The 23246-nt window shown below is 36.6% G+C and overlaps 3 protein-coding genes across 3 annotated transcripts in view; 1 reads left to right on the forward strand and 2 right to left on the reverse strand.

Annotated features, from left to right (window-relative positions):
- Positions 1 to 3544: 3544 nt before the first annotated feature.
- RPS23 (ribosomal protein S23) lies at positions 3545 to 7488 on the reverse strand. The gene is made up of 4 exons (XM_026718728.2): positions 7447 to 7488; positions 6517 to 6676; positions 3888 to 4008; positions 3545 to 3739 (listed from the first exon to the last, which is right to left on the reverse strand). Exons 1-4 carry the CDS (start codon positions 7448 to 7450, stop codon positions 3593 to 3595), a joined length of 432 nt encoding a protein of 143 aa, XP_026574513.1. The 5' UTR covers positions 7451 to 7488; the 3' UTR covers positions 3545 to 3592.
- A 19-nt stretch (positions 7489 to 7507) lies between these two features.
- On the forward strand, positions 7508 to 12185 carry LOC113448133 (small ribosomal subunit protein uS12). Its single transcript, XM_026718717.2, has 4 exons — positions 7508 to 8024; positions 10385 to 10544; positions 11299 to 11419; positions 11991 to 12185. The coding sequence occupies exons 1-4, from the start codon at positions 8021 to 8023 to the stop codon at positions 12135 to 12137; spliced, it is 432 nt and encodes a 143-aa protein (XP_026574502.1). The 5' UTR covers positions 7508 to 8020; the 3' UTR covers positions 12138 to 12185.
- A 7593-nt stretch (positions 12186 to 19778) lies between these two features.
- Positions 19779 to 23246, reverse strand: part of ATG10 (autophagy related 10) — a 130611-nt gene continuing 127143 nt past the window's right edge. The window contains exons 8-9 of the transcript XR_015742277.1: positions 22385 to 22481; positions 19779 to 21737 (exon numbers count right to left, since the gene is read on the reverse strand). The gene's annotated coding sequence lies outside the window, so the exon portion shown is untranslated. The remainder of the gene's footprint in view (positions 21738 to 22384; positions 22482 to 23246) is intronic.

Below are 23246 nucleotides of genomic sequence, written 5' to 3' on the forward strand. Positions count from 1 at the left end.
GTACTTGTTTCAGTTAATGTTTCTGCCTGATAGTGTGAATGGGCATGGAAACCAATCAAATTTAAACTAAAAAAAAAACCCAATTATTTGTAAGTCTTAAAATAAAATCACAGATGAGAAAAACAAATAATATATTAGTGTATGATGACAAACCACCTTAAAAAGAAAATACACTTTAAAAAAAAGAAAATATAGTAAAACTATTACTCTTGTGTTTCCAGACATTTATGGAAATAAACCTGCCTTGTTCATGGAAATTTGCAGCTGTGCCAGATGTTGGTTTTCATGTTTTCTTGTGCATCTGCATTTTGAAGCACTAAAGACGTATTTTGCCTTTGTAACACAGTAAGATAAAACTTTATGAAATCTTAATTTTATCTGCCATAGCTCCAATGATTTCCATCACCCCTCTGCTGATTTATTCTGCATTCATAGAACACCAACATCGAGATATTAAAAAGGCTGCTTTCATTACTATTTCGACACAATGATGATTGGATGATTTGAGAATACTTCTAAATGACTACTGTCATCAGACATCAAATTCAATTGAAGATTTTATATTTTAAAAATTGACAAAACTTTTGAAGGCTTTATAGGCTGCGTTCAAGACTTTGGAAGGCACATATGACCCAGGACAGTTGATTGTGGTTTAATATGGTAATTTAATCTGAGTTGAGATAGGCAATTACCCTTTAAGCATCTAAATAAATAATAACCCTTCAGGCGAACAGATCCCAAACCATTTGGGCAGCCAAAGGCAATAGTTTGAACTAATGCCAGAAAATACCTGGCAAGTTGTTTCAGAAACAGGAATGCTTGTGACCCAAAATGCAGACACTTACAAGTTTAAACTGCTCTAAACTTCAGAGTACCTGTTATCATTTTTCCTTTTAAAATTTTACTGCCAACTGAATATAAAGAAAATGCCATATAATGTTCTGAGTCATTATAGCAAATATGGAGAGGGGAGGGGGGAGGAGAGATTTGCTCAATTTCTCCAGCTAAAACACTGTAGATCTGAAAACTAAAACACAGCATATTCAGTTGTAATAGGAAGATGTGGCCTGGAGACTGGAACAGATCATAAACTATTCATATGCAAATTCCAAATTAAGTTAGAATGGAAATAAAAGCCAAATACTTTCCACGAGACATTTATCATGAGCATACAAGATGAATGTGAAAACAGATTGTGAAAGACCAAGAAATAAAAGGAAGCACTTTGGATGTCAGAACAGATGGTGGAAATTGTACAAAAGGGAAGAGAAGCCAAAGCCAAAAAAAGTAACATGACAAAAAAAATTCAGATTGTTAAAATAAACAAGATATAACATATATCACTGAGGACAGAAACAGACTTGGAAAAAACAGGAAGTCTTCCAAAAGATTTAGATCAGCAGAGTTGTCATTCCCAAATTAGAAAACTACAGGAATGGAATGTCTACAAAAATGTGGCAAAAAAGAACAAATAAGAACTAGCAAAACTTCTAGCTGTTTTGATCTATTGGGCACTGTCATTCTCTATTCTGTTGCCATAGTGTAGCTAGAAAAGGTTCTAGCTACACTATGGCAACAGAATAGAGCAGTGATGGTGAACCTTTTTCTTGTGGTGTGACTAAGCATGCACGTGCTGGCACCTACAATGCAATGAGCCCCGTCCCCCTGCGCATGTGTGTGCAACACCACCGCCCCGCCCTTTACTTGCACTGCGCATGTGCGTGCCTCCCAGCTGATTTTCGGCCCAGGGGAGGCCATTTTCACTCTCCTGGAGGCTCAGTGGAAGCCTCTGCAGCCTCAGGAGGCCGAAAAATGGGCCTTCCCGAAATACCAGAAGTGCCCGTTTTCAGCCTCCAGAGGGCCTCTGAAGCCCGGGGAAGGCTGTTTTTGCCCTCCTGGAGGCTCGAGGGAATCTGGAGGCTGAAAAACAGGCCCATTTCGGCACTTCCAGTATTTCCGGAAGGCCCATTTTTCAGCCTACTGAGGCTGCAGGGGCTTCCCTGGAGCTTCCATGGGGGAAAAAAACAGCCTGAAACAAGGCTAAAATCAGCTGGAAGGTACGTGCATGTACACTGCAGGTAAGTTTGGCTGGGGCTCACATGCCCACACAAATGGCTGTGTGCCACTTGTGGCACATGTGCCACAGGTTTGCCATCACGGGAATAACGAATGACAGTGACTAATAGGTCGAAAGAGATCAATAGGAAATAAGGAAGGGAGGGAGGGAGGGAGGAATGAATTACCTGTGGTGAAATGTAGCCTGGACTCCCAGAACCTGCATTCTAGAGGACCAAGAATCAGCTAAGTTTAGATAATTTGTTTGGGAGAATCAAGATAGCTCCTCTATAGAAGTCCTCAGACTTTATCTTTAATTATTCCAAGTAGTTACTTTAATTTGGCAAGATTTCTTGTCTATAGGTGAGGAAAAATAATGGAAACTACTTAGATGGAACTCTACATGCCTTTCTAGGTTTTTGGAGTCTGACACTATCATACGATATCCTTAATTTCACATACTAGCAAAATAATATTTAGGATCCTCCAACATTGACTGGACCCTGCATGAGAAGAGATACCAGATATTCAAGTGCTTTTAGAAAAGGCCAAGGAACAAGACACATTTTTGCTGATGCAAGTTGGATAAGTGAGAAAGCGAAATAATACTAAAAGAAAGTCAATATATGCTTTATTGATTGTAAGAAAGGCCTTTAATTGTGTTGAGTCAAGCTGTGGAACTTCCTTAGGAAAATAGGAATTCCAAAACATCTTGTACAAAACCCATCTACAAGAGAGGAACTTACAGTGTAGATATATGACAAAATAGCCTGGTTACAGGTTTGGCCAGTCAATCTCTCTTACCCCAACATCTTACAGGACTGTTGAGTGGAGAAAATAGGAGGAAGGAGTATCAGATATATTTGCCACCTTGCAATATAAAAATAATAGACATGGGATTTTAAAAAAAATCTAAAATAACAAAAAAATCGAGGCAAGGAAATATTCGACTATGACCATTTTGAAGTTTGAATGGCACTTACTGGTCATAGACTGCCAATTTTCCTTTAAATTCTAATTCTGAATAATTAATTCAAATTAATCTAATAGTTATTAGACTAATAATTAGTCTTTTGCCTAATATTTTAAATTCATTTTTTTGCTCACATTTTTTGCAAATGGGGTCCAGAAGCACCAGAATCTGCTATGGAGAGTTTAAAATAGAGGTTTTATTTACTTAGTTTATTCTGTTTACCTTTGCTTGTCCCTTGTTACATTACTATATCAAAGAAAATATAGTTTGCTTAGCAGTCTTTAGTATTACAAAATAAACTTTAGAATTTTCATTTTCTTGATTTAAAATAGACCACTTTACAACAGAAGTTGTACTCAGATTGATGCAAACTAATGAAAATCTCTTAAACTCAGCAGAATCTTCTTACAAGCAAAGTAATTCTGGGATATTATGTAAGAATTGAGTCAAAAGCATCATGAAAAATTTATAGACACACATTCTGGGCCATTTTATGAAAGACTCATCAGGGAAACCTTATTAAAGTAAAAATGTTTATTAGATCCATTCACAGCAACACAGGAATTATGATCTGGGTCTCTCCTTCTTGCCTTTGTACAAGGCTAGTAGAGAAACATTGGCTACTTTGACAACTTTGAAGCGAACTCCAGGAATGTCTCCAACAGCATGACCCTTCCGACCGAAGCCAGCAACCAGGACTTCATCATTCTCCTAGTTTAAAATGAGACAACAATTAACGTTTGATGACCAAAGCATGATCATGCTTTTACAATTTTTGGTTCCAAGAAAAAAATGATTGGTTTTATTCAATTAATATTTTTCCCTTCAATTAGGTGCCATATTATATCAATGTATTTACCTCAATAAAATTCAAACAGCCATCATTGGGAACAAAAGCTGTAATCTTCTTGCCATTCTTGATAAGCTGAACTCGAACACACTTCCTAATGGCAGAATTCGGCTGTTTAGCCTCTACACCACTGAAACATGAAATGAACAATAAAGATGCTGTTATAATACATTTCTAAAGTACAATAATAATGCTTAGCAACTAATTATATAATCTTCATGTTCTGAATTCATAATCTTAAGATCTTAAAACCATATGATATTGGGGATTGTCTTCCCATGTGCAGATGACAATCAAAACTAAAGCACAATTTAAAGCTTGTCCTGTTTAAGTAGGACCACAGCAAAATCCAAGCACCACTCGATCTCTTTACTATTTTCTGTGGATCTTACTCCAAATAAGTGTGCATAAAGCTGAAATGTTAATTTCACCTATTCTAAGAAAAAAAAATATTTACAATTATATAAGTGATACCACAGATAAAGCAAAAGTTGTATGCCACCTACTTGAAAACAAAACCCATGTAACTCAACAAGACAAACTGGAGTCTCTGTGACTTCCAGGGGGCTCGATTCTAAGTATCCTTAGGGAAATAACTGCCTGCTATTTCCTTTAGAAATAAAAACAAAAGAAACCTAACACTTAAAAAGATGCAAAAGACAGATTAAGGCTGGTTCTAAATAGACCAGTGTCCTCAGAGAATGGTCTGGGAAGCCTGAGAGGTCTTCTAGACCAGGGATGTCAAACTCCCGTTGTCAGAGCGGAGTCATGTGACATATCGGGAATTTTTTTCCCCTTTGCTAAGCTGGGCGGGGCCAGCACACGACACATACTTTAGTATGTCAACAAAGTCAAATGTTTAAATTATTCAATTTTAATCTCTAATACAGCAGGTGTAGAAAAAACTAATATAAACCAAAGTTCTTTGAGTTCTCAATCATTCTTAAAAATGTAAAAGGACTTGAGACCAAAATGCAAATTACTCTATATCAAACAGTAATCTCTAATTTCAATAATTGGAAGAGAAATCAATCATTTAGAAGAACTGTGCTAAGACAACAACTTTTAAGATCTTACTCTAAACAAACATGTAAGTTTTATTTATGTACTTTTTGAAGCTATAGATACAAAAATATCTCCAAATACCAACACAAGGGTCCTCTTTGTAGACTTCAGTTCAGCATTCAATACCATCATTCCAGACACTCTTCTAAGTAAATTAAACCAACTCGCGGTACCTGAACACAATTGTAAGTGGATCATAAGCTTCCTAACAGACAGGAATCAGCAGGTGAAACTATGCGGAATCCCATCCAATACCTGTACAATCAGCACAGGGGGCCCCCAAGGCTGTGTGCTATCTCCACTTGTCTTCTCCCTATATACCAATGACTGCATCTCAAACAATCCGTCTGTTAAAATACTGAAGTTTGCTGATGACACAACAGTGATTGGTCTCATTCTAGACAACGATGAATCTGCATACAGACAGGAGGTTATACAATTTGCCTCGTGGTGTAACCAGAACAATCTTGAACTGAACACACTCAAAACCGTAGAAATGGTGGTAGACTTTAGAAGAAACCCTCCTATACTACCACCTCTTACAATACTAGATGACACAGTATCAACAGTAGAGACCTTCAAATTTCTAGGTTCTACTACATCATATGACCTAAAATGGACAGCTAACATCAAAAACATCATCAAAAAAGCACAACAAAGAATATTCTTTCTGCGCCAACTCAGAAAGCTCAAACTGCCCAAGGAGCTGCTGATACAGTTCTACAGAGGAATGATTGAGTCTGTCATCTGCACCTCTATAACTGCCTGGTTTGGTTCTGCAACCCAACAGGACAGACACAGACTTCAGAGGATAATTAGGACTGCAGAAAAAACAATTACTACCCACCTGCCTTCAACTGAGGACCTGTATACTGCATGAGTCAAAAAGAGGGCTGTGAAAATATTTACAGACCCCTCACATCCCGGACATAAACTGTTTCAACTCCTTACTTCAAAACAACGCTATAGAGCATTGCACAGCAGAGCAACTAGACACAAGAACAGTTTTTTCCCAAAAGCCTTCACTCTGCTAAATAAATAATTCCTTCAACACTGTTCAACTATTTACAAAGTGTACGCTACTATTACTGTTAATCTTCTCATCACTCCTTATTACCCATCCCCTCCCACTTGACTGTTTCCTAGTATGATTTGATTGTTGATTGTACCCTATGACTATCATTAAGTGTTGTACGTTATGATTCTTGATTCTTAACGAATGTACCTTTTCTTTATGTATACTGAGACTATTTACACCAAGACAAATTCCTTGTGTGTCCAATCACACTTGGCCAATAAAGTATTCTATTCTATTCTATTCTATTCTATTCTATTCTATTCTATTCTATTCTATTCTATTCTATTCTATTCTATTCTATCCATTCTGTTCTAAAATATTCACTTCCAACAATCAATACAAATCTTCTCCCTAAGGCTATAATTCCTATGGAGAATCGGAGGTACCCAGGCACCTCTAACAGCAAAAGTCCAATTATAAAGAATTCCACACTGCTTTTGGGTGGCTACTACATCCCATAGTTTCTCTAGTTAATAATGGGGGGATTTCACTTACACTTTCTCCAGAACAATTCCTTTAGCATGGGAAGCTCCCCCAAAAGGGTTGGCTTTCAGAGCAGTACCCAGATGGGCCTTCTTATATTGCTTGTCATGCCACTTCTGTTCTCGGCGGTGACTGCGCAGCTTCCTGGCTGTACGAAGTCCACGGCACTTGCCTAAAAAAGAAAATTTAGACATCAAAAGAGGGATTTTCTCTGGATTTCATCCTAAGGGTCTCATTTCAATAAGTCTTCAATACTGATTTTTATTGGGGGGTGTTTCACAATTTATATTCTGGGGTCCATCGATGATCTTATAGTGACACTGTGGTGACAAACAAAACCTCCTTGCAGTCATTAGTTAACAGATAGAATTCCTTGAGGTTGCAAACTAAATTTTAAAAGTTTTAAAAAGTGGTCAAAAGCCACAGAAACCTCCCTCTGAGCCCCGGCAGGAAACTGAAAAGGCGCATGCAGGGAAATCAAGCCAGAGTCAAAGGAAACCTCTGCAAACGATTGACACTTTATCCCAAAGGTGCTTTTTCAAGGAGGTAACTGGACTTTACTTATTCTTTGAAGATGTTTTGCTTCTTATCCAAGAAGCTTCTTCAGCTGTCAGGACAGTGGGGAACGGAAGGATTTATATTCCTCCAAGTGCTTCACCGACCCTCTAAAAGGATGCAAAGGAATATAAATCCTTCCATTCAAATCTGACCGAAGAGAGCAGCATCGAGGCAGACAATAAAGCTGAGTCGATTATACATATACACATACATACATACACACACACACACGGATTATATATGTACACGTATCTTTGGGACACCAGCCAAATGAAGTATTAATTTTCCCTAAAGCGTCCCGGCTCCCCCCCTCCCCCAATGCAGACAACCAGACATAGAAGGACCGCTTATACCGGGCGCCCCAAAAGTTACGGTCCCGCTCACCCATCGCGCTGCCGCCACTGAAGCCGAAAGACGACAAAAAAGACCCACCATCCTTTGCGGCAGATCTACGTGACGGTGGGAAAGACCCCACGTAAATAGGGTGCCTGCCTCTCCGGATTTTATACTATCTTCTACTAAGAGAAAAAAAAAAGGGGGCGAACGATATCGTTGGAGTGGGGGCTGAGCGGAGGGGGAAGAAAAATTACCATACCGCTGACATGTGATCTTAATAAATTAGAGACGCCTCAAAGATACACACACACACACACACTTTCCCACAAAATCTGGATTTCTATCTTCGCAAAGAAATCCGGCCTAGCCAGGCTATAATCTTTCAAAGGGGGGATTGGAAGCGTACTGTTTCTAATGCTTGAGAGAGAGTGAGGCTCTCGTCATAAAAGGAGCGGCTGCCAACTGAATTTCCCCACAATGCACCGCGCTTCATCAACCATCTTCCTTTGAAGCTTTGGAACAGGCTCTCGGTTAGACAGCCTTTTCCCGAGAAGAAGGGGGTCCTCGAAGCCGGTGCATTCTGGGTCTTTCTTTTTCCTCTTCGGGATCCGCGGACGACACGATGGGTGAGGTGCTCCGGGTCTGGGCGTCGCGCTGTGGCTGAAGAAGGGGAGAGGAGAATGGACTACAGGGTGGCTGAGGGCTCTTGGCGGGCGGGACAAACAGCCTCCTTCCCCCCCCTCGTCCGCCTAGAGAGATCGTCGCTCAAGCTTTTTTAAAGGACCACGAGGCCCTCCTTGTGTGATCCTAACGTTAGTCCTTCCTCGTGTTGTTAAGCCACAGAGCTCCCTGATACGAGATGACAGCGATGATATTATTTAAAATATTTCGCCCAGACGGGATGGCCTAATTCTCGGGATCTTTTGGGAGTACATTTCCTAACCTGCGTTTCTTTCTTTTTTAATTTAATTTTTATTATGCTTTTTCAGTTTACACACAAATTTAACCATTTTGATAGCACTGTGGCATCACTGTTACATATATAAGCATCTACACATTGGCATAGAATAGAATTCTTTCTTGACCAAGTGTGATTGGACACACAAGGAATTTGTCTTAGTGCAAATACTCTCAGTATACATAAAAGAAAAGATACATTGTTTAAGGTATCACATATTTTCCTTAATTTTCACATAGAAGAATTATAAGGTACAACACTTAATAATAGTCATAGGGTACAATAAGCAATCAAATCATACTAGGAACAGTCCTTATAAATCGTAAGGATATAAGCAACAAAGTTACAGTCATACAGTCACAAGTGGGAGGGATGGGTGATGAGAAGATTAACAGTAATAGTATTATAAACCTTAATCCTTGTTTCTACTTTTTAACCAATTGTACCATTTGTCCCAAACCTCATAATATTCTGATTCTTCGCCTTGTAGAATAGAATAGAATAGAATACTTTATTGGCCAAGTGTGATTGGACACACAAGGAATTTGTCTTGGTGTAAATACTCTCAGTATACATAAAGAAAAGGTACATTCGTTAAGAATCAAGAATCATAACGTACAACACTTAATGATAGTCATAGGGTACAATCAACAATCAAATCATACTAGGAAACAGTCAAGTGGGAGGGGATGGGTGGTAAGGAGTGGTGAGAAGATTAACTCCTTATCACCCATCCTCTCCCACTTGACTGTTTTAAATCTAACAGTGAGTTTGTCCATTTCAGCACATTCCAACACTTTCTCAGACAGTAATACTATCCCATTTCCAACACTGCAAAAGCAATCCTGGCTTCTGTTGCTATATGTAATATGATATATTTAGTCTTTTTTGCTAAACTCTCCTTTAATTATTCCTAATAGGAATAGTTCAGATTTCAGTTCAATTTGGTGTTTTGTAATTTGTTGTAACCAATTTCTTATTTTTCCTAATCTGCGTTTCCAAGGATGCGTTGAAGTCCAAATCCCATCTTCCCTCAATAAGTGTCGCCAGAGTTTTTGCTTGCTGGGGAATATGGGAGTTCGAACGTAATGGGCTTGAAGAGCAAGGCGTTGAAAATACATTCTAGGGCAGAGGTCTCCAAGCTTGGCAACTTTAAGACTTGTGGACTTCAACTCCCAAAATTCTGGGAGTTGAAGTCCACAAGTCTTAAAGTTGCCAAGTTTGGGGACCTCTATTCTAGGGCAGTGTTTCCCATCTGTGGTAACTTTGTTGTGTTGATATGAGCCTGTAGCCAGCATGACCACTTCTGAGAATTCTGGGATTAAAAGTCTATACATACAAATTTTTGAAAAAAAAAAAAAAAAAGTATAAATATCTAGAAATGGGGGTTATGAACTGGTTACATAAAGATCTGGCTTTGGGTTATGGATTTTGGAATTCCCCCCATCTTGCTTTGGAAGGGTGGTCAGAGTAAAGAATTAATTGATTTTATATCATATTTGACTTACGTCATTTGCTTTGCTTAGAAAACTCAAGTCTTCTCTAATTTTAATGTTTAAATTTCCATTTTTTCAGCAATGAACAATGATATAAATTTCCATTTATTACTACCGATTGTAAATAAAAAAGAAAATTAAAATAAATTGAGAATATGTTATGAAGAAAGGAAACCAGATTGGAACTAAAATACATTAAAATACATTGTGTGCATTTGTGTGCATACATACACAGAGGGCAACATGAGATATTGAAGCATAGGAACTTCCAAATTTTGTTTATAAGACTTTTGCATAAAATACCATTTTTGGTATAAGAGGTTGCTTAAATTTGTGCAAAAAAAATTCCTGGATGTAGTATTGGAAAGTAATGTGCAAAATTTTAGTGCAGGTTTGAGTAGATTAAAAAGATGTATCTTATAAATCTTATTTAATATGGAATGTTATGTATGGAAATATGGAAAATGGATGAAGGTCCAATTCTACATACTTAATTGTAATTCCTAATAACTTTTATCACACCATTTTCTAGGCAAGTGTCGCGGACTTCGTACAGCCAGGAAGCTACGCAGTCACCGTCGTGAACAGAAGTGGCATGACAAGCAATATAAGAAGGCCCATTTGGGTACTGCTTTGAAAGCCAATCCTTTTGGGGGAGCTTCTCATGCCAAGGGAATTGTTCTGGAAAAAGTGTAAGTTTTGAATGTTAATTTTGACTGAAGAGATTTACCCTGTTTCTTTTAAAAAGTGCATTGTACTGTTTAGCAGAACTGATAGATTGATTAAGTGCAGTTATGTGGCTGAATAACATTTCTAATACATTCCTGTTACTAGTACTTAAGCAAATATTGGGGATATTTGATATTAGTTTTTCTGTTGAAGACTTAAACTACATTAGGCATTACTTGTTCCATGGACATGCTTCTTCTGTCTGGTTTGCAATTCACTATTTGTGTCATAAGTGAGACATTGGGTTTCCATCCTTATTGTTTTTATTTGAAAAATATGGAATTGGCATTTGGTTACTTAACTTAGTGAATTTCAGTTTTTTCTTGTATGCAGCCCATCAGTAGGAGGGCTTAAACTAATCTCAGTTTTACAAAGACAGAAATCTTCATTCAGTTAGGATACTTTTGATCTGTCAGAAAATCTCATGAAAGGAATGAAAAATATAGCAGTTTCTGCTGCAGTTCTGTGTGCTCTCCTTCTTTAAAAAATTGCTCCAGAAGTTTGAGGAGCTGTCTGAAACATTGGAAGATGACGAGAAGAAATCTGCAAAAATCTTTTCCCCTTTATGCTAGCTGGAATGTTCTGAACTTTAAAAAAACATGTCTAAAATGGTTTTTGGTTTTTGCCTTTATTAAATATTTTTTTCTATCCTAGCCAAGAAGATGTGTAGCTTGTGATGGAAAAAAATTAAACATACATTCGTTATTTTCATTTTAGTGGTGTAGAGGCTAAGCAGCCAAATTCTGCTATTAGAAAATGTGTCCGAGTCCAGCTCATCAAGAATGGGAAGAAAATAACTGCTTTTGTTCCCAATGATGGTTGTTTGAACTTCATTGAGGTAAATAATTAATTGATATCTATATAACAGTAAGGAAATAGCAATGTGTTCTCACAATAATTGGGACTCAAATTCTTTATAACTTTTTTACAGAAGGGTCTCAAAGACACTTAACTAAAAAATGTCCTACTTAGAAAAGTACAAGGATCAACTAATCTTCTTTCCTTTCTTCTACACATACAAACCTACAATACATCCTGCATATATACCTATAAAGAGGATAAAATCAAACAAGAAAAATCACTAACTGACTGTATATGAAGGGGAATGATGGACCCTGAAATAAAACATTTTCTGGGGCTTAGTATTGTGGACAATTATTGGGAGATCTATTTGGACCATGAACTTGGTTTCTAGTATTCAGATTTTTCTCAAGAAAAGAAAGACACTTCAGGAAATTAGGGTTTTCTTTTTCCCTGTTCTTTCCCTGTGTTGCTTCTCAACTTTTAAAAATAAGTAATAGATTTTGTTTATGTGGCAAAATGAGTCTTCATAAGAGTCAAGGTTGTGTAGATATTTATTAAATTTTAATTGAATGACATTAACTGTTATTTGTTCATTAAAATTCTAGGAGAACGATGAGGTTCTAGTTGCTGGCTTTGGTCGAAAAGGACACGCTGTTGGTGACATTCCTGGAGTTCGTTTCAAGGTTGTCAAAGTGGCAAACGTTTCCTTGTTAGCCTTGTACAAAGGCAAAAAGGAGAGACCCAGATCATAAATTTTATTTTGCTGTTAAGATAATAAACAAACATTGCTCCTAAAAAAATGGCCATCATGTTTATTATGCTGCATTTTATAGTTTAGACAAAAAATATCGTTTATGTCAGGCTCAATATTTGTAATAAGTAGGTTGATCTGGAAAATTCCAATCACATTGGGTTTTGTAATGTAATACCTGAGTGGTATATTAGTCATTGATCAGAAGGAGTTCAAATTCATCTCAATCATGGAAGCTTACTGGGATGACTTTTTGCCAGTCACAATTTTACAATTAACCCATATCCTTGATGGCGAACCTATGGCACACGTGCCAGAAGTGGCACAGAGAGCCATCGTTGCCAGCAAATGAGCCGTTGCCCGAACTCAGTTCCACTGTGCCTGCGCATGCACTTCCCACCAGCTGATTTTTAGGTATCTGCCATGTATGCGCGGGAGTGGGGCACGTGGGAGACGCGTGCGCATGTGTAAGGGGGTGTAATGTATTCCATTACAGATGCCGGCACGCGCACTTTTGGCACACGACAAAAAGGTTAGCCATCACTGACCTATATCAGTTGTCATGGGGTTTGGACTTTGGAATGCCTTTAGTTTTTGAAGGACAAATATGATAGAAATCTAACCATCAGTTTAGGCTTGATGAGATATGCTTGGAATACATTTTATTCTAGTTTTCTAAGTTGCATCTTTGTTATTGGGTTACATTTGTTGTGGCTGTGGGGGTTGGTTTTGGTTTTTATTTCATACAGTCATTTGGTGATGGGAAGATATTTAAGCTTCAGCATAAAGATGTACATGTATGCAGGGGCCCATGAAGAACCAATAAAGCTACAGGCAGAGAACAGACTCAAACCACTTGCTTTGGGAGGGGTGTGTGTGTGAAATGAAAAATATTTTTTATTGAAGAAATTGTGTCCCAAAATTCTGTCAAATCAAAGATCAATTACATTTTGAGAGAACCAAACAAAACAAATTTTCATGTTCTTTGTTTCACCAGGAGCAAAAGCCAAAACAGTTTTAGATAGCAGGATAAATAGTTGAACTATCTTCTTGCAAAAATCTGAACAGCCACAAGATGGCACAAAGACAAAAACTTTTCCTATTCTTTGTGGTCAGCTAACAGTGGAAGAAATGAGTAAATGTAATTTAAAACAGGAAAGAGAAAAGGAAATTTAGTTTACACAAAGTAACCAAGTTTATACCTTCTGTTTATTTCTAGAATAATAAATCTATGTCCAATGAGTTGAAGAGACCAACAGATGTAAATAAGATTTTATTCAATAATAACCACTGGATTTTCACATAGCGGAATGGTTATAATACTTAGAAATAGCATAATGTGTCCATTTTTAATTCTTTATGTTTTTGCTTGCATAAAACCACATAGTTTGCACATATGTATGACACTTCATACTCTTACAGTCTTAACATAAGACTGCTTCCTTATCCTAGAATATGCTGACTTGCACACTAATGTATTACTTTGGTTTTCTAAAATGTAACTTGCCCATTTAGAGATAACGAAGGACCTTTATTTGTCCCTGTATTCCCACCACTTCTATTTCCTTAGAACTGGGCACAGGGAATATTATCTTGCCCTGTTTGATAAGAGGTAGTGATTATTCTGGTCATGTTTGAATAGAAGTTTTTAAAGTGTATGCAAGTTAACTTGCAGTGGGTCTCATAGATCCAGGAATCCTGGGTGACAACTTGCTGCTGAGGTTATAAGTAAAGGAACTTGGTTTTGATCGTAAAATTGGGTAATGTCACATGATGATCCCATTTAATGACTACAATGCTTTACAACCATAATTCCCCCTCAATTAGTCATAAATCAAGAATTACCTGTACCTATCTCGGTTTATTTCATTTTAAAGAAAGTCATTATTCAACATAGTGAGAGGTCATGTCCATTTCCCACCGAGCAACTGCTATATTTGGTAGATAAATATGTCTTGCTATGTCTTTTTTCTAGCCAAAGAACAACTGGAAAATAGACATAAAAGATTTGGAAGGAACCCATTGGAGGTCTTCTAGTTCAACCCCTGCTTAAGCAGGAAATCATATACCATTTCAGACATGGCTATCCAATCTCTTAAGCCTTTAATTAAACCAGGACTAAATTAAGCAAAAGCTATGAACAATCTGATAATCAACTAAGGTAAGAAAATTTCCCTGACTCCTGGCCTGCTTTGTCCTCTGAATCTTCCATAGGAGGCCATAATAGCTCAGCTACCTTCTTGGTGCTAAATGGTCCTTTTACAGCTACAGATGAACGTTGCAAACTGATCCGGTAATCTAGGTTGATTCTGTCTTAACTGCTACAAAACCATGCTTTTCTTATGAAATTTGCCTACAAAACACGTAAGATCCTAGGTATTTTCTTTCTAATTAATTTCTGTGTTCTATTGGAGTCATTTTAATGTCAACTAAAGCCAAATACCAGTTTAAGGTCTTCTAACCACCTTCAGAAATCAGAATGGATGGATCACATGTATACAACAGAGTTCTATTTTAGTTTTCTGGAAACTACCAAAACAATGAGATTTCCATCACTACTATGTATTCAGTGTCTACTATCAATGGCTCAGATTACTAGATTTTTCCAGTTCCTCAGTTCAATTATCTTCCCTTTCTAATTTTTTTCATGATAGTTGCATACAGTGCTTCACAATTCTTCCCTGTTTTGCTTAGTGAAATGAATGTTATTTTTCTTCAACTCTATGTGAGATGTATGTGTTGACTAACCTAAATCAATCGTTCGTGACAAACTAAATCAAAACGTAAATGGTAGGAAGAGCATGCATGGTTCTATGAAGGGTTTATGCTTGTAACCTTTCAATCGAGTGAAAATTGTCCATGTCTGTAGCAATGTGGAGGTTAGGGATATGAGGGCATCCTACCACTAGATGCCACTCTTAGGGTGTTGAGAAATATTAAGAAGCATAAGCTGTTGACTAAAATGTTAATATGCTGGTTGGGAGAAAATCTAAAACTGATGCAAGATTTGAACACTTCAACTTTGATCCACCAAGGACTAAACATCTTTCATTTACTGCTGGGTGGTATCATGTTTCCATCTCTGAAAGAAAGAAAAAAGCTATGCGTTGAAGAATATATAACACTTCCCGTTCAACCCATATTATAAAGAGAAAGAGGAAACAGTATTGGATAGACACTTGTCCTTTCTCATTTAGAGAGTGAGCTTTTCCTAGTCTTGTTGAAGGTAATAAATTAGATAATTTGATGAAAATTCATAAAAGTAAGAATGTAAACCAAAGGTTAACTGTTGATTATCTGGAAAAGGTTTAACAGATCAATAAATGTATTGTTTAAGCAAACCGTAACAATGATCCTAAAATTAAAGTACGCATTTAATAAATACAATAATGTACTAATACTCTAATAACGTATTAAAACTGAGTCCTGAGGATCAATTTATACTAGAGCTACCGTATATAGACAGCCAACAATCCAGAAGGCTATTGTATGAGAGCAAAGTGATAGAGATAACCCCTCCTGTTGTCATCTAATAGTCATCCAGGTTTTTGTAGTTCTCTTCCTTTGCTCGAACAAATCCAATTACTCTGGAATTATTTATTCATCTACATTGCATTTATAAAAATTTAGCTTAACAAACAAAATAAGAAATACTATTTTGTAATACCAGAAAATGCTCCTTTGACATTCAATTTTGAACTTTACAGAGTTGTAGATGCACTTGTCAGGAAAATGCCGAAAAATATAACTATGCAATTCTATTACAGTAATTGTTACTGAGAAATTCTAATATACTGTATTGAACTAGGGTTTACTTCCACTCAGGTAAGCAAACTTAACATTGCACTACCATTGATCCTAGGGTTTTGTCTCTTTGGGCTTCAATAAAAGAAAACTAGATACTGAAGTAATATCTGAGTAATAACAGAATAAATAAAAGGATGGTTTTATTCACAGTTTGCAGAAGAGGAAGGAAAGATTTATCCTCCCAATTTTCTTTTAACTAGCACCACCAATCTTGTCATAAAAACGTGTGCAGAGCTTTTATTTGACTAAACAGGTATCCATATCACAAATGCCACTCCCTTCAGCTTAGATTATAGAATGTAGAACAACGGAGTTGGGGCCCTGGAGGTCCTCTAGTCCAACCCTCTGGTCTAAAATCAGGAGATTTATCCCCAAGGTTTGTGTCCTGCCTCTGCAAAACAAGACCATTTTAATTTGTTTTCCTCTCTTTTTGCTAAATATTTGTTAAGCCAAAGGAGATTAATTCTACACTGAAAGCAAATTTCAATCGACCAGTGGATACTGCATCCCTTAATGAGCATTTTTATTTACATTTCCTGCCAGTTCAGTTTTTATTTGGTAGAAAATAAACATTACTTGAAGCAGGCTACTTATGAAGCCAAAATAAATTAATAGAAATGATCTGGCTGTTTGACCTTCATCTAAAATAGTTTTGCACCTTCTAATACCGTAGATCTTTATTAATTTATATGAAACGTTCATATTTACATGTGGCTCTGATTCCCGAGCCTGTGTTGTTAGAAGAAAAGGACTCAGAAGATGAGGAAGAGGAACTGGGAATGCCTTCCTCCCCAGGACCTTCCTCTCTGGCAATGCCTTCCTCCCTGATAATACCTCAGGTTTCATCAGACAACCGAGAGGAACAGCCTGAGATGAATCAGGAGGAGGAGGGCATATCGGAGCAGCCCCTGACAGGGAGTCAAGTGGACGAATGTTGGCTTGATCCTAGGCAGCGTCTTAGGAAGAAATGTGAGCTGCAACGTAGGAGGTGTGGGAGGGTCAGAGAGTGAGCTGAGTCATTGAGACATCCCACAGGGGATAAAGGGGTGTGTGTTTTCTCCGGAAACTTTGTACAGGACAAAGTTTACCTCTCTTCCAGGTTTCGTTGTGACTGTTTTTTGTAGTCTGCTTTGGAATCTTCAGTGAGTAGTTTTTCTTGTTATCTTTTCGGACTTGGCAGGCAGAGTGTGTTGGAATGCCAAGGACATTATCAGTATAAAGGATTAACTCTGTAAAGTCCGAGTCAGCTTGCCTGCCTGTGTTTGTGTGAGTTTGTTCTCTTTCATCTTTTTGGGAAAGAAGAAAGGTGAGACATAACACTTACATATGTAATTCTAAAAGAGATTCAAAAGATTAAAATTAAAGTTATAAAATGATGATTTCATTATTCAGAAAACAAAACTAGCTAGGAAATAGGAAATATAGGGACATGTTTTGTATTGATTGCAAGCCACCTCAAGAGAAACACTGGGCAGGTACTTTGTTATCCTCCCCTTGGTAAGCTCATCCCAGGATCCAGCACAAATGCTATGGTGAATGAGATGCTCAGAAACCCTTGTGACTGTTCCTTTGGCTTATTAACTTAAACTGAGCCACCCAGAAGGAAGGGCTGCCAATGGAAAATACTGCAGCAGAAATACACAGTCTCGGTATCTCTTTTGTAGCCTCTAGTAGTAGGATTAACTTTTTCAGCTGGTTTATTTTGAGAGGGTTAATGAGAGAAATTGTTAAAATCTACTCTATATCTGCCAATGGAAATATGCTTTAACTGGCCCATAGTTTTCCTTCATATTTAAATTTGGCAGTAGGAAGGGCAAGGAATTCTTATCACCTACAGTACTTCAGCAGATATCTATAACCACTTCACTATAATTCCAGTCAAGCTAGCATTCATTCAAACCAATGTGTAACCTCACAGGATTTGGTCATGGAAATTTGAATGATGTCATTTTAGATACTTCTTCCGAGAAGCAAAATTTTGCATTCATCCACATTGTTTTGGTGATGCTCTTCATTCTAATCAGTAGAAGGAGCATTGTCTCAAAGTATTCCAAGACCATCTTCTTACAGCAATGTTAATTATGTAACATTTTTATCAGTACATCTGACAGTATTTACAGATAATTAAAAATTACCCCTTGTCTCCTTTTGCTTCTTGTTTCCTTAAGACCAGCTCTGAATACAAATATTGCTTCTAAGTAGGAACTGCAGTGAACAGGTTTCTTATGGCCCAGCTAATTTACTACCTCCACAAAAGAGCATCTAATTTTGTTTCCCTTCGATATTTTAACTTGTTCCCTTACCTTCCCATTTATTCAACAACATACAGAATTTGGAGTTTTCAAAATTGCAAAAGTTTCTAGACAAATTTTTTCAGATTACTTCTGTACCAACTTCAGTAGGCTGTGTTTTTATAGTTTTATAACCCTATATTGTATCAGTAGTTATAATAACCATGTGAAAATCATAAAATAATTTCATTGGCAAGTTTTCCAGTACAGGAATGCATTACATTTCACATTCTTTTGTTATATAACAGAAGATAAAGTTGGCCATCTCTGTGGATTGTATGTAAAGCAGGGATTCCTGAACATTTTGCTATCCTACCTTCCTTTAGTACAGTGCTTTTCAAACCTGTGAACTTTTAAATTTGTGGACTTCCATCCCTAGGATTTCCCAGCCAGTATGAAAATTTAAAAACACTGCTTTGGTATAATCTCAAAATCCAAAGCCAAAAAGGAACACAAAGGAATACTTAACATTCAATAATTCTTCACACCTTTCCTAGACTCTTTCTATATCTCTCTGCAAGTTAGGTAGAAAATAGCATTGCTGCTCTCAGGAAATGGTTAATAACCACTACACATGTTGGGCCAAGCTCCTCATATGGATCAGGCATACACTGGCTAAACTGGCTATAAAATTGAAAATCTATAAACCTGTGCATTGTGAAAAATTTTGCATGTATCCTTTTTATATAGTTTTTTACTGAAACTTTTACAAAGAGCATAAAAACTAACAAACTAATAACAAAGAAAACCAAAGAAAAAAAGAAAGAAAAATTAGTTTCCAATTTTCTTTGCTGCAAATATAAGTACAATTACAAATTTACTTCTTGCTCTATAACTACAAAAGAAGACATACTTTTTTATTATCTTTTTTTTCTGATCATCAAAACCACAAATTGAAAGTGTATTTTTTTTTCACTTTATGTAAAAAGTCTGTAAGGCATTTCCAGTCAACCATAAATGTAAACAATGTTTTTCCTCTAATCAAAGAAGTCAGTTTATCCACCTCTGCAAGTTCTATCATCTTCACCAACCATTCTTCCTTTGTGGGTATTGTCATTTTTTTTCCATTTCAAGCATATATTAGTCTCATGGCAACTGTCATATATAAAACAATGTTCTGTGACTTTTTCCTAGTTGTTTCTCTATTAGTTCCAAAAGATGTAACACTTTTGGTTTCAATAATACTTTCATCTTATGTTTAGAATTAAGTTCTGAAAGGGATAAAGATCTTTACCTGAAAACACCTTTAGAACCATATTTGTCCAATTAGTTTCTAATTGTAATCATCAGTGTAAGCACATTTTACCAGAACATGTTTCAACTCCATTTCACTTCTTTGCAAAAATGTACAAAATTTTCTATAAAAACTGAATAAGCAAGGATGTTGAAGGTAGATCTAAATATGTATTGTACTCAAGTCCCTGTTCCCTTTTTAACAGTTATAGTCAAACCTTAATTTAAAAAGCATTCCAGTCTGTAATATAGCTGATTTCTTTTGGCCATCCACCCCCATTAACAGAGAAGTCCTTTGCATCAAAAATATTCCAGACAACACAGCTAAATTTATTTCAGTGTTGAAGTATTTATGACAATTTACATTATTTGTGTAACAGTATACTCAAAATATGTAATTAGGAAAGATGTAAAATCTGCAAATAATTACTTTTTTTATGTCTGAACATGAGTATTGCATCTCTTCTATATCTTTTCTTCAGACTGAATATCCCAATGTCTTTCAGCCTGTTCTCACAGACTATGTTCTCAAATCTTTGTATTATCTTTGTTGCTGTCCAGTGAATCTTCTCCAATGTGTAAATACTTTTTTTTGTGGAAACCGAGTGCTAAGAATCAGACACAGTACTCTATGCGGTCTTGTCCTTGTTATGTAATGAGTAATAATGATTTCATCTGTCATTGGTAGCGTTTTGTTTCTAATGCAGCTCAGAACTGTATGAGATCTTCCAGGAGTTGCTCCTGATATTTTTTCAACTTGTTGTCAATGATTACATTCAAGCTGGTTTCTTGTTCCTCTTAAACCAGATTAAATTGCAAGTTTGTGTCATACTAAGTGATATCCAGACTAACCAGTTTTATGTAAACTGCCAATTTGATAAAAAGCGAGGTCAATAATAAAAATGTTGAATGAAACTGATTTCCCATGGAAACCCGATAGTTTCCACTTTTCCACTTGATATGGAGCATTAATACTGATTGTCTGCAGGTAGCTAGACAGGAATGGACAGTCTATCCTGTATGGCCTCCAATACATATTTTAAGTGCTTGTCAATGCGAATGTCCTATAGAACCTGGTCAAAAGCTTTACTGAAATCACAGCAGATTATATTCACAGCATTCCTCTTCTTCATTTAGAATAGTTACCTTGGCAAAGGAGCCAAAATTAGTCTCACATGATTTATTCTGATAAAGCCATGTTGGCTGTTATCAATCATGACATTACCTTAAAGATGCTTACAAATGATCAGCTTTATTACTCATCCTAACATCTTTCAAGGGATTCATGTATCATCATTGATTATCTCCATATTGTTATTAATTACCATTACTTGTATACTGCCAGCTTTGATACGACTCAAGAGGACTATAACACAAAATCTTCCAATCATAAACATTACATAAACATCACAAATATATCCTCTCTCACACACAGCAGATTCCACTGGTAGAATCAAATTTGGAGTAGACAATCCTTAAAGTATACAGTATAAGATATTTATAGGTTAAAACCAGCACTTTGAACTCAGAGACTTATTGGCAACTAAAACAGCATTGTATATTATGTTGCTAAAATGACTCATGCTCAGTTGGAGGAGAGCTTCTGCATTTTAAACTACCGTAACTGTAATTTCAGAGTCATCTTCAAAGTCATTCCAAGTACAATGCATTACAGTAGTTTAATCATACGATGAGAGTGTGAATTACCGATACTGACAGCTCCTAGTTCAGAAGGGGCCACCATGCCTATCCATCCAAAGCAGAGCAAAGTCTCCTCTAACCATGGCCTCCCCCTGCTGTATGAACAATAGCCATGGATTTAGGAAAACTCTTGTTTTCTGCTTGTCTGTCTTGTATTAATCCCTGCTTATCTCAGTATTGGCTGATGAAGAGGATGTGTTCTGGTCTTTTTGTTTCCTTCTTAGCCTTTTCATTGTCTCTTGAATGATTTATTGCCATATGTCTATTGATGGCTGATGTATCTGAATGTCAAGCTGCCAGAGATTCTTAGCATTTTTGGATTTAGCTTGATCTAGGATGCTCACAGTCTCCCAGTTGAAACTATAGTCAAATCTATCCATGTGTTGTGAGGTTAAGGAATATTCATGTTTTCTACCTGCTAAATGATGTTCATGGGTGGGCTGCGTTAGTCTTCTGCCTGTCTGTCTTTTACAGTAGTTGTTACAGTCCTTATATTGTATGTTGTAAATGACTCCTGTTTTTTCTTCTTGGATTACTGAGGTGTTTTGATTTCTTTTGGAAAGCAATTCCTTAAAACAGAAATTTAATGGGTTTTTTTTAATTGTTTAAAATATTTTTTATTGTAATACATTTTTTGAACTGTAAGCCATCCAGAGTAATTGACCGAGATGGACAGCCATAAAACTTGAACAAATAAATAAATTACTCACTGTATATTCCCACCAGCAATTTCATATACTCAAATCTGTTCAACCATTTCCCCCAGATACCCAAATTTATCTGTTTTTCCTAGTTCTTCCTCATTTGAATATAGTTTGCAATCATTTGTTACACTTTCTCTTTCAAACTATCTTGATATTTTAGTACAGTTATCAAAAAACAGCATACTTTCTCTATATCATATAGTCAAACGTTATCTTCAAATTATTCAGGCTGTCACCCAGCAACATTGCAACATCACTTACCTTTAAAAGCATATATATGCCCCCTTATTTTTAATGCTTTGGAGACATGTATCCATATTACATTAAACAATTAAAGGGATATTTCAAATCCTTTTTTTTTTAGATGTTCAATCATTTCCTAACCGTTCTCATATCCTACTTTCTTTATTAGTTCAAATGTTTCCCCTTGTTTATACATTTTCATTGAGAAACATTTTCATTTTGCCATCTCATTTTTAAATAAAAGAGACTCTCCATCCCCAAGTACTCACAGAATAGAAGTTTTGTTCTCCCCCTTTGTTTTCTTTCTCTTTCCTATGCTGCAGCTATCTGGCCTTGGGAGATACAGGCACCTTGCTTGAGTTAGTCCTGAAAACGAATGTTTAGACTAGTCTCTCTTCTCATCGCCCAACAGCAAAATGCAATGATTTCAGTGGATCAGGTATCAATGGTTGCATCAGAAAATCTGCCTTGGCTTCAAATGAATTAGCACCTTAACTTTTAAGGATTCTAGCTCACATGGCTCAATGCTTACAGAACCATATATACCAACAGGGTATGAATCCTTTGAGGCAGACTTCAGTGCTCAGTATACAAGTGCCTGCAGCAGCTGGCATGATTAAAACATTAGCAGGGAGGATTATGCAAAGCCCTTACATGTTGAACATTCCATATAACAGGGGTCCCCAAACTTGGCAACTTTAAGACTTGTGGACTTCAACTCCCAGAATTCTCCAGCCAGCTTGTTAGTTTTTTTGAAACCTCTGCCATATAACTAGGGCCTTAATGGGACTGTGGAGTTCTACAATTTCATTTAGAATCATGAAGTTGGAAAGACACATAGAGCTTCAAATCTTATTTACTGCTAAATATAAGATTTTGAATTAAATCATTCTTAACAGATGGCTTTCTTCAACTTGATCATAACTCACAAGGAAGAGTTCACCATCTCTCTGGATAATTAATCACTCTTTATATTACATTTTCCTAGTATTCTAATTTTAGGTATGTTTGCTGCCTTAAATTATATATTAAAAAGGTGGAATACAATAATGATTCAATCTTTTAACTTCAATCTGTACCAGAGAATATTTGTAGCTCAGGGATGAATTGTGGGATCCTTGGTGCATTCTG

This window comes from Pseudonaja textilis, chromosome 2, assembly GCF_049901715.1.
Source record: "Pseudonaja textilis isolate UNSWEBS1 chromosome 2, rPseTex1.2, whole genome shotgun sequence".
Lineage (NCBI taxonomy): Eukaryota > Metazoa > Chordata > Lepidosauria > Squamata > Elapidae > Pseudonaja > Pseudonaja textilis.

What these genes read in the sequence shown, in the direction of transcription:
- RPS23 (XM_026718728.2), bottom strand. An exon ending in GGAATTGTTCTGGAGAAAGT is followed by an intron (nt 4,009 to 6,516) that starts GTAAGTGAAATC and finishes TTCATGTTTCAG; the next exon opens with TGGTGTAGAGGCTAAACAGC. An exon ending in GCTGTTTGAATTTTATTGAG is followed by an intron (nt 3,740 to 3,887) that starts GTAAATACATTG and finishes ATTTTAAACTAG; the next exon opens with GAGAATGATGAAGTCCTGGT.
- LOC113448133 (XM_026718717.2), top strand. An exon ending in GGAATTGTTCTGGAAAAAGT is followed by an intron (nt 10,545 to 11,298) that starts GTAAGTTTTGAA and finishes TTTTCATTTTAG; the next exon opens with TGGTGTAGAGGCTAAGCAGC. An exon ending in GTTGTTTGAACTTCATTGAG is followed by an intron (nt 11,420 to 11,990) that starts GTAAATAATTAA and finishes TTAAAATTCTAG; the next exon opens with GAGAACGATGAGGTTCTAGT.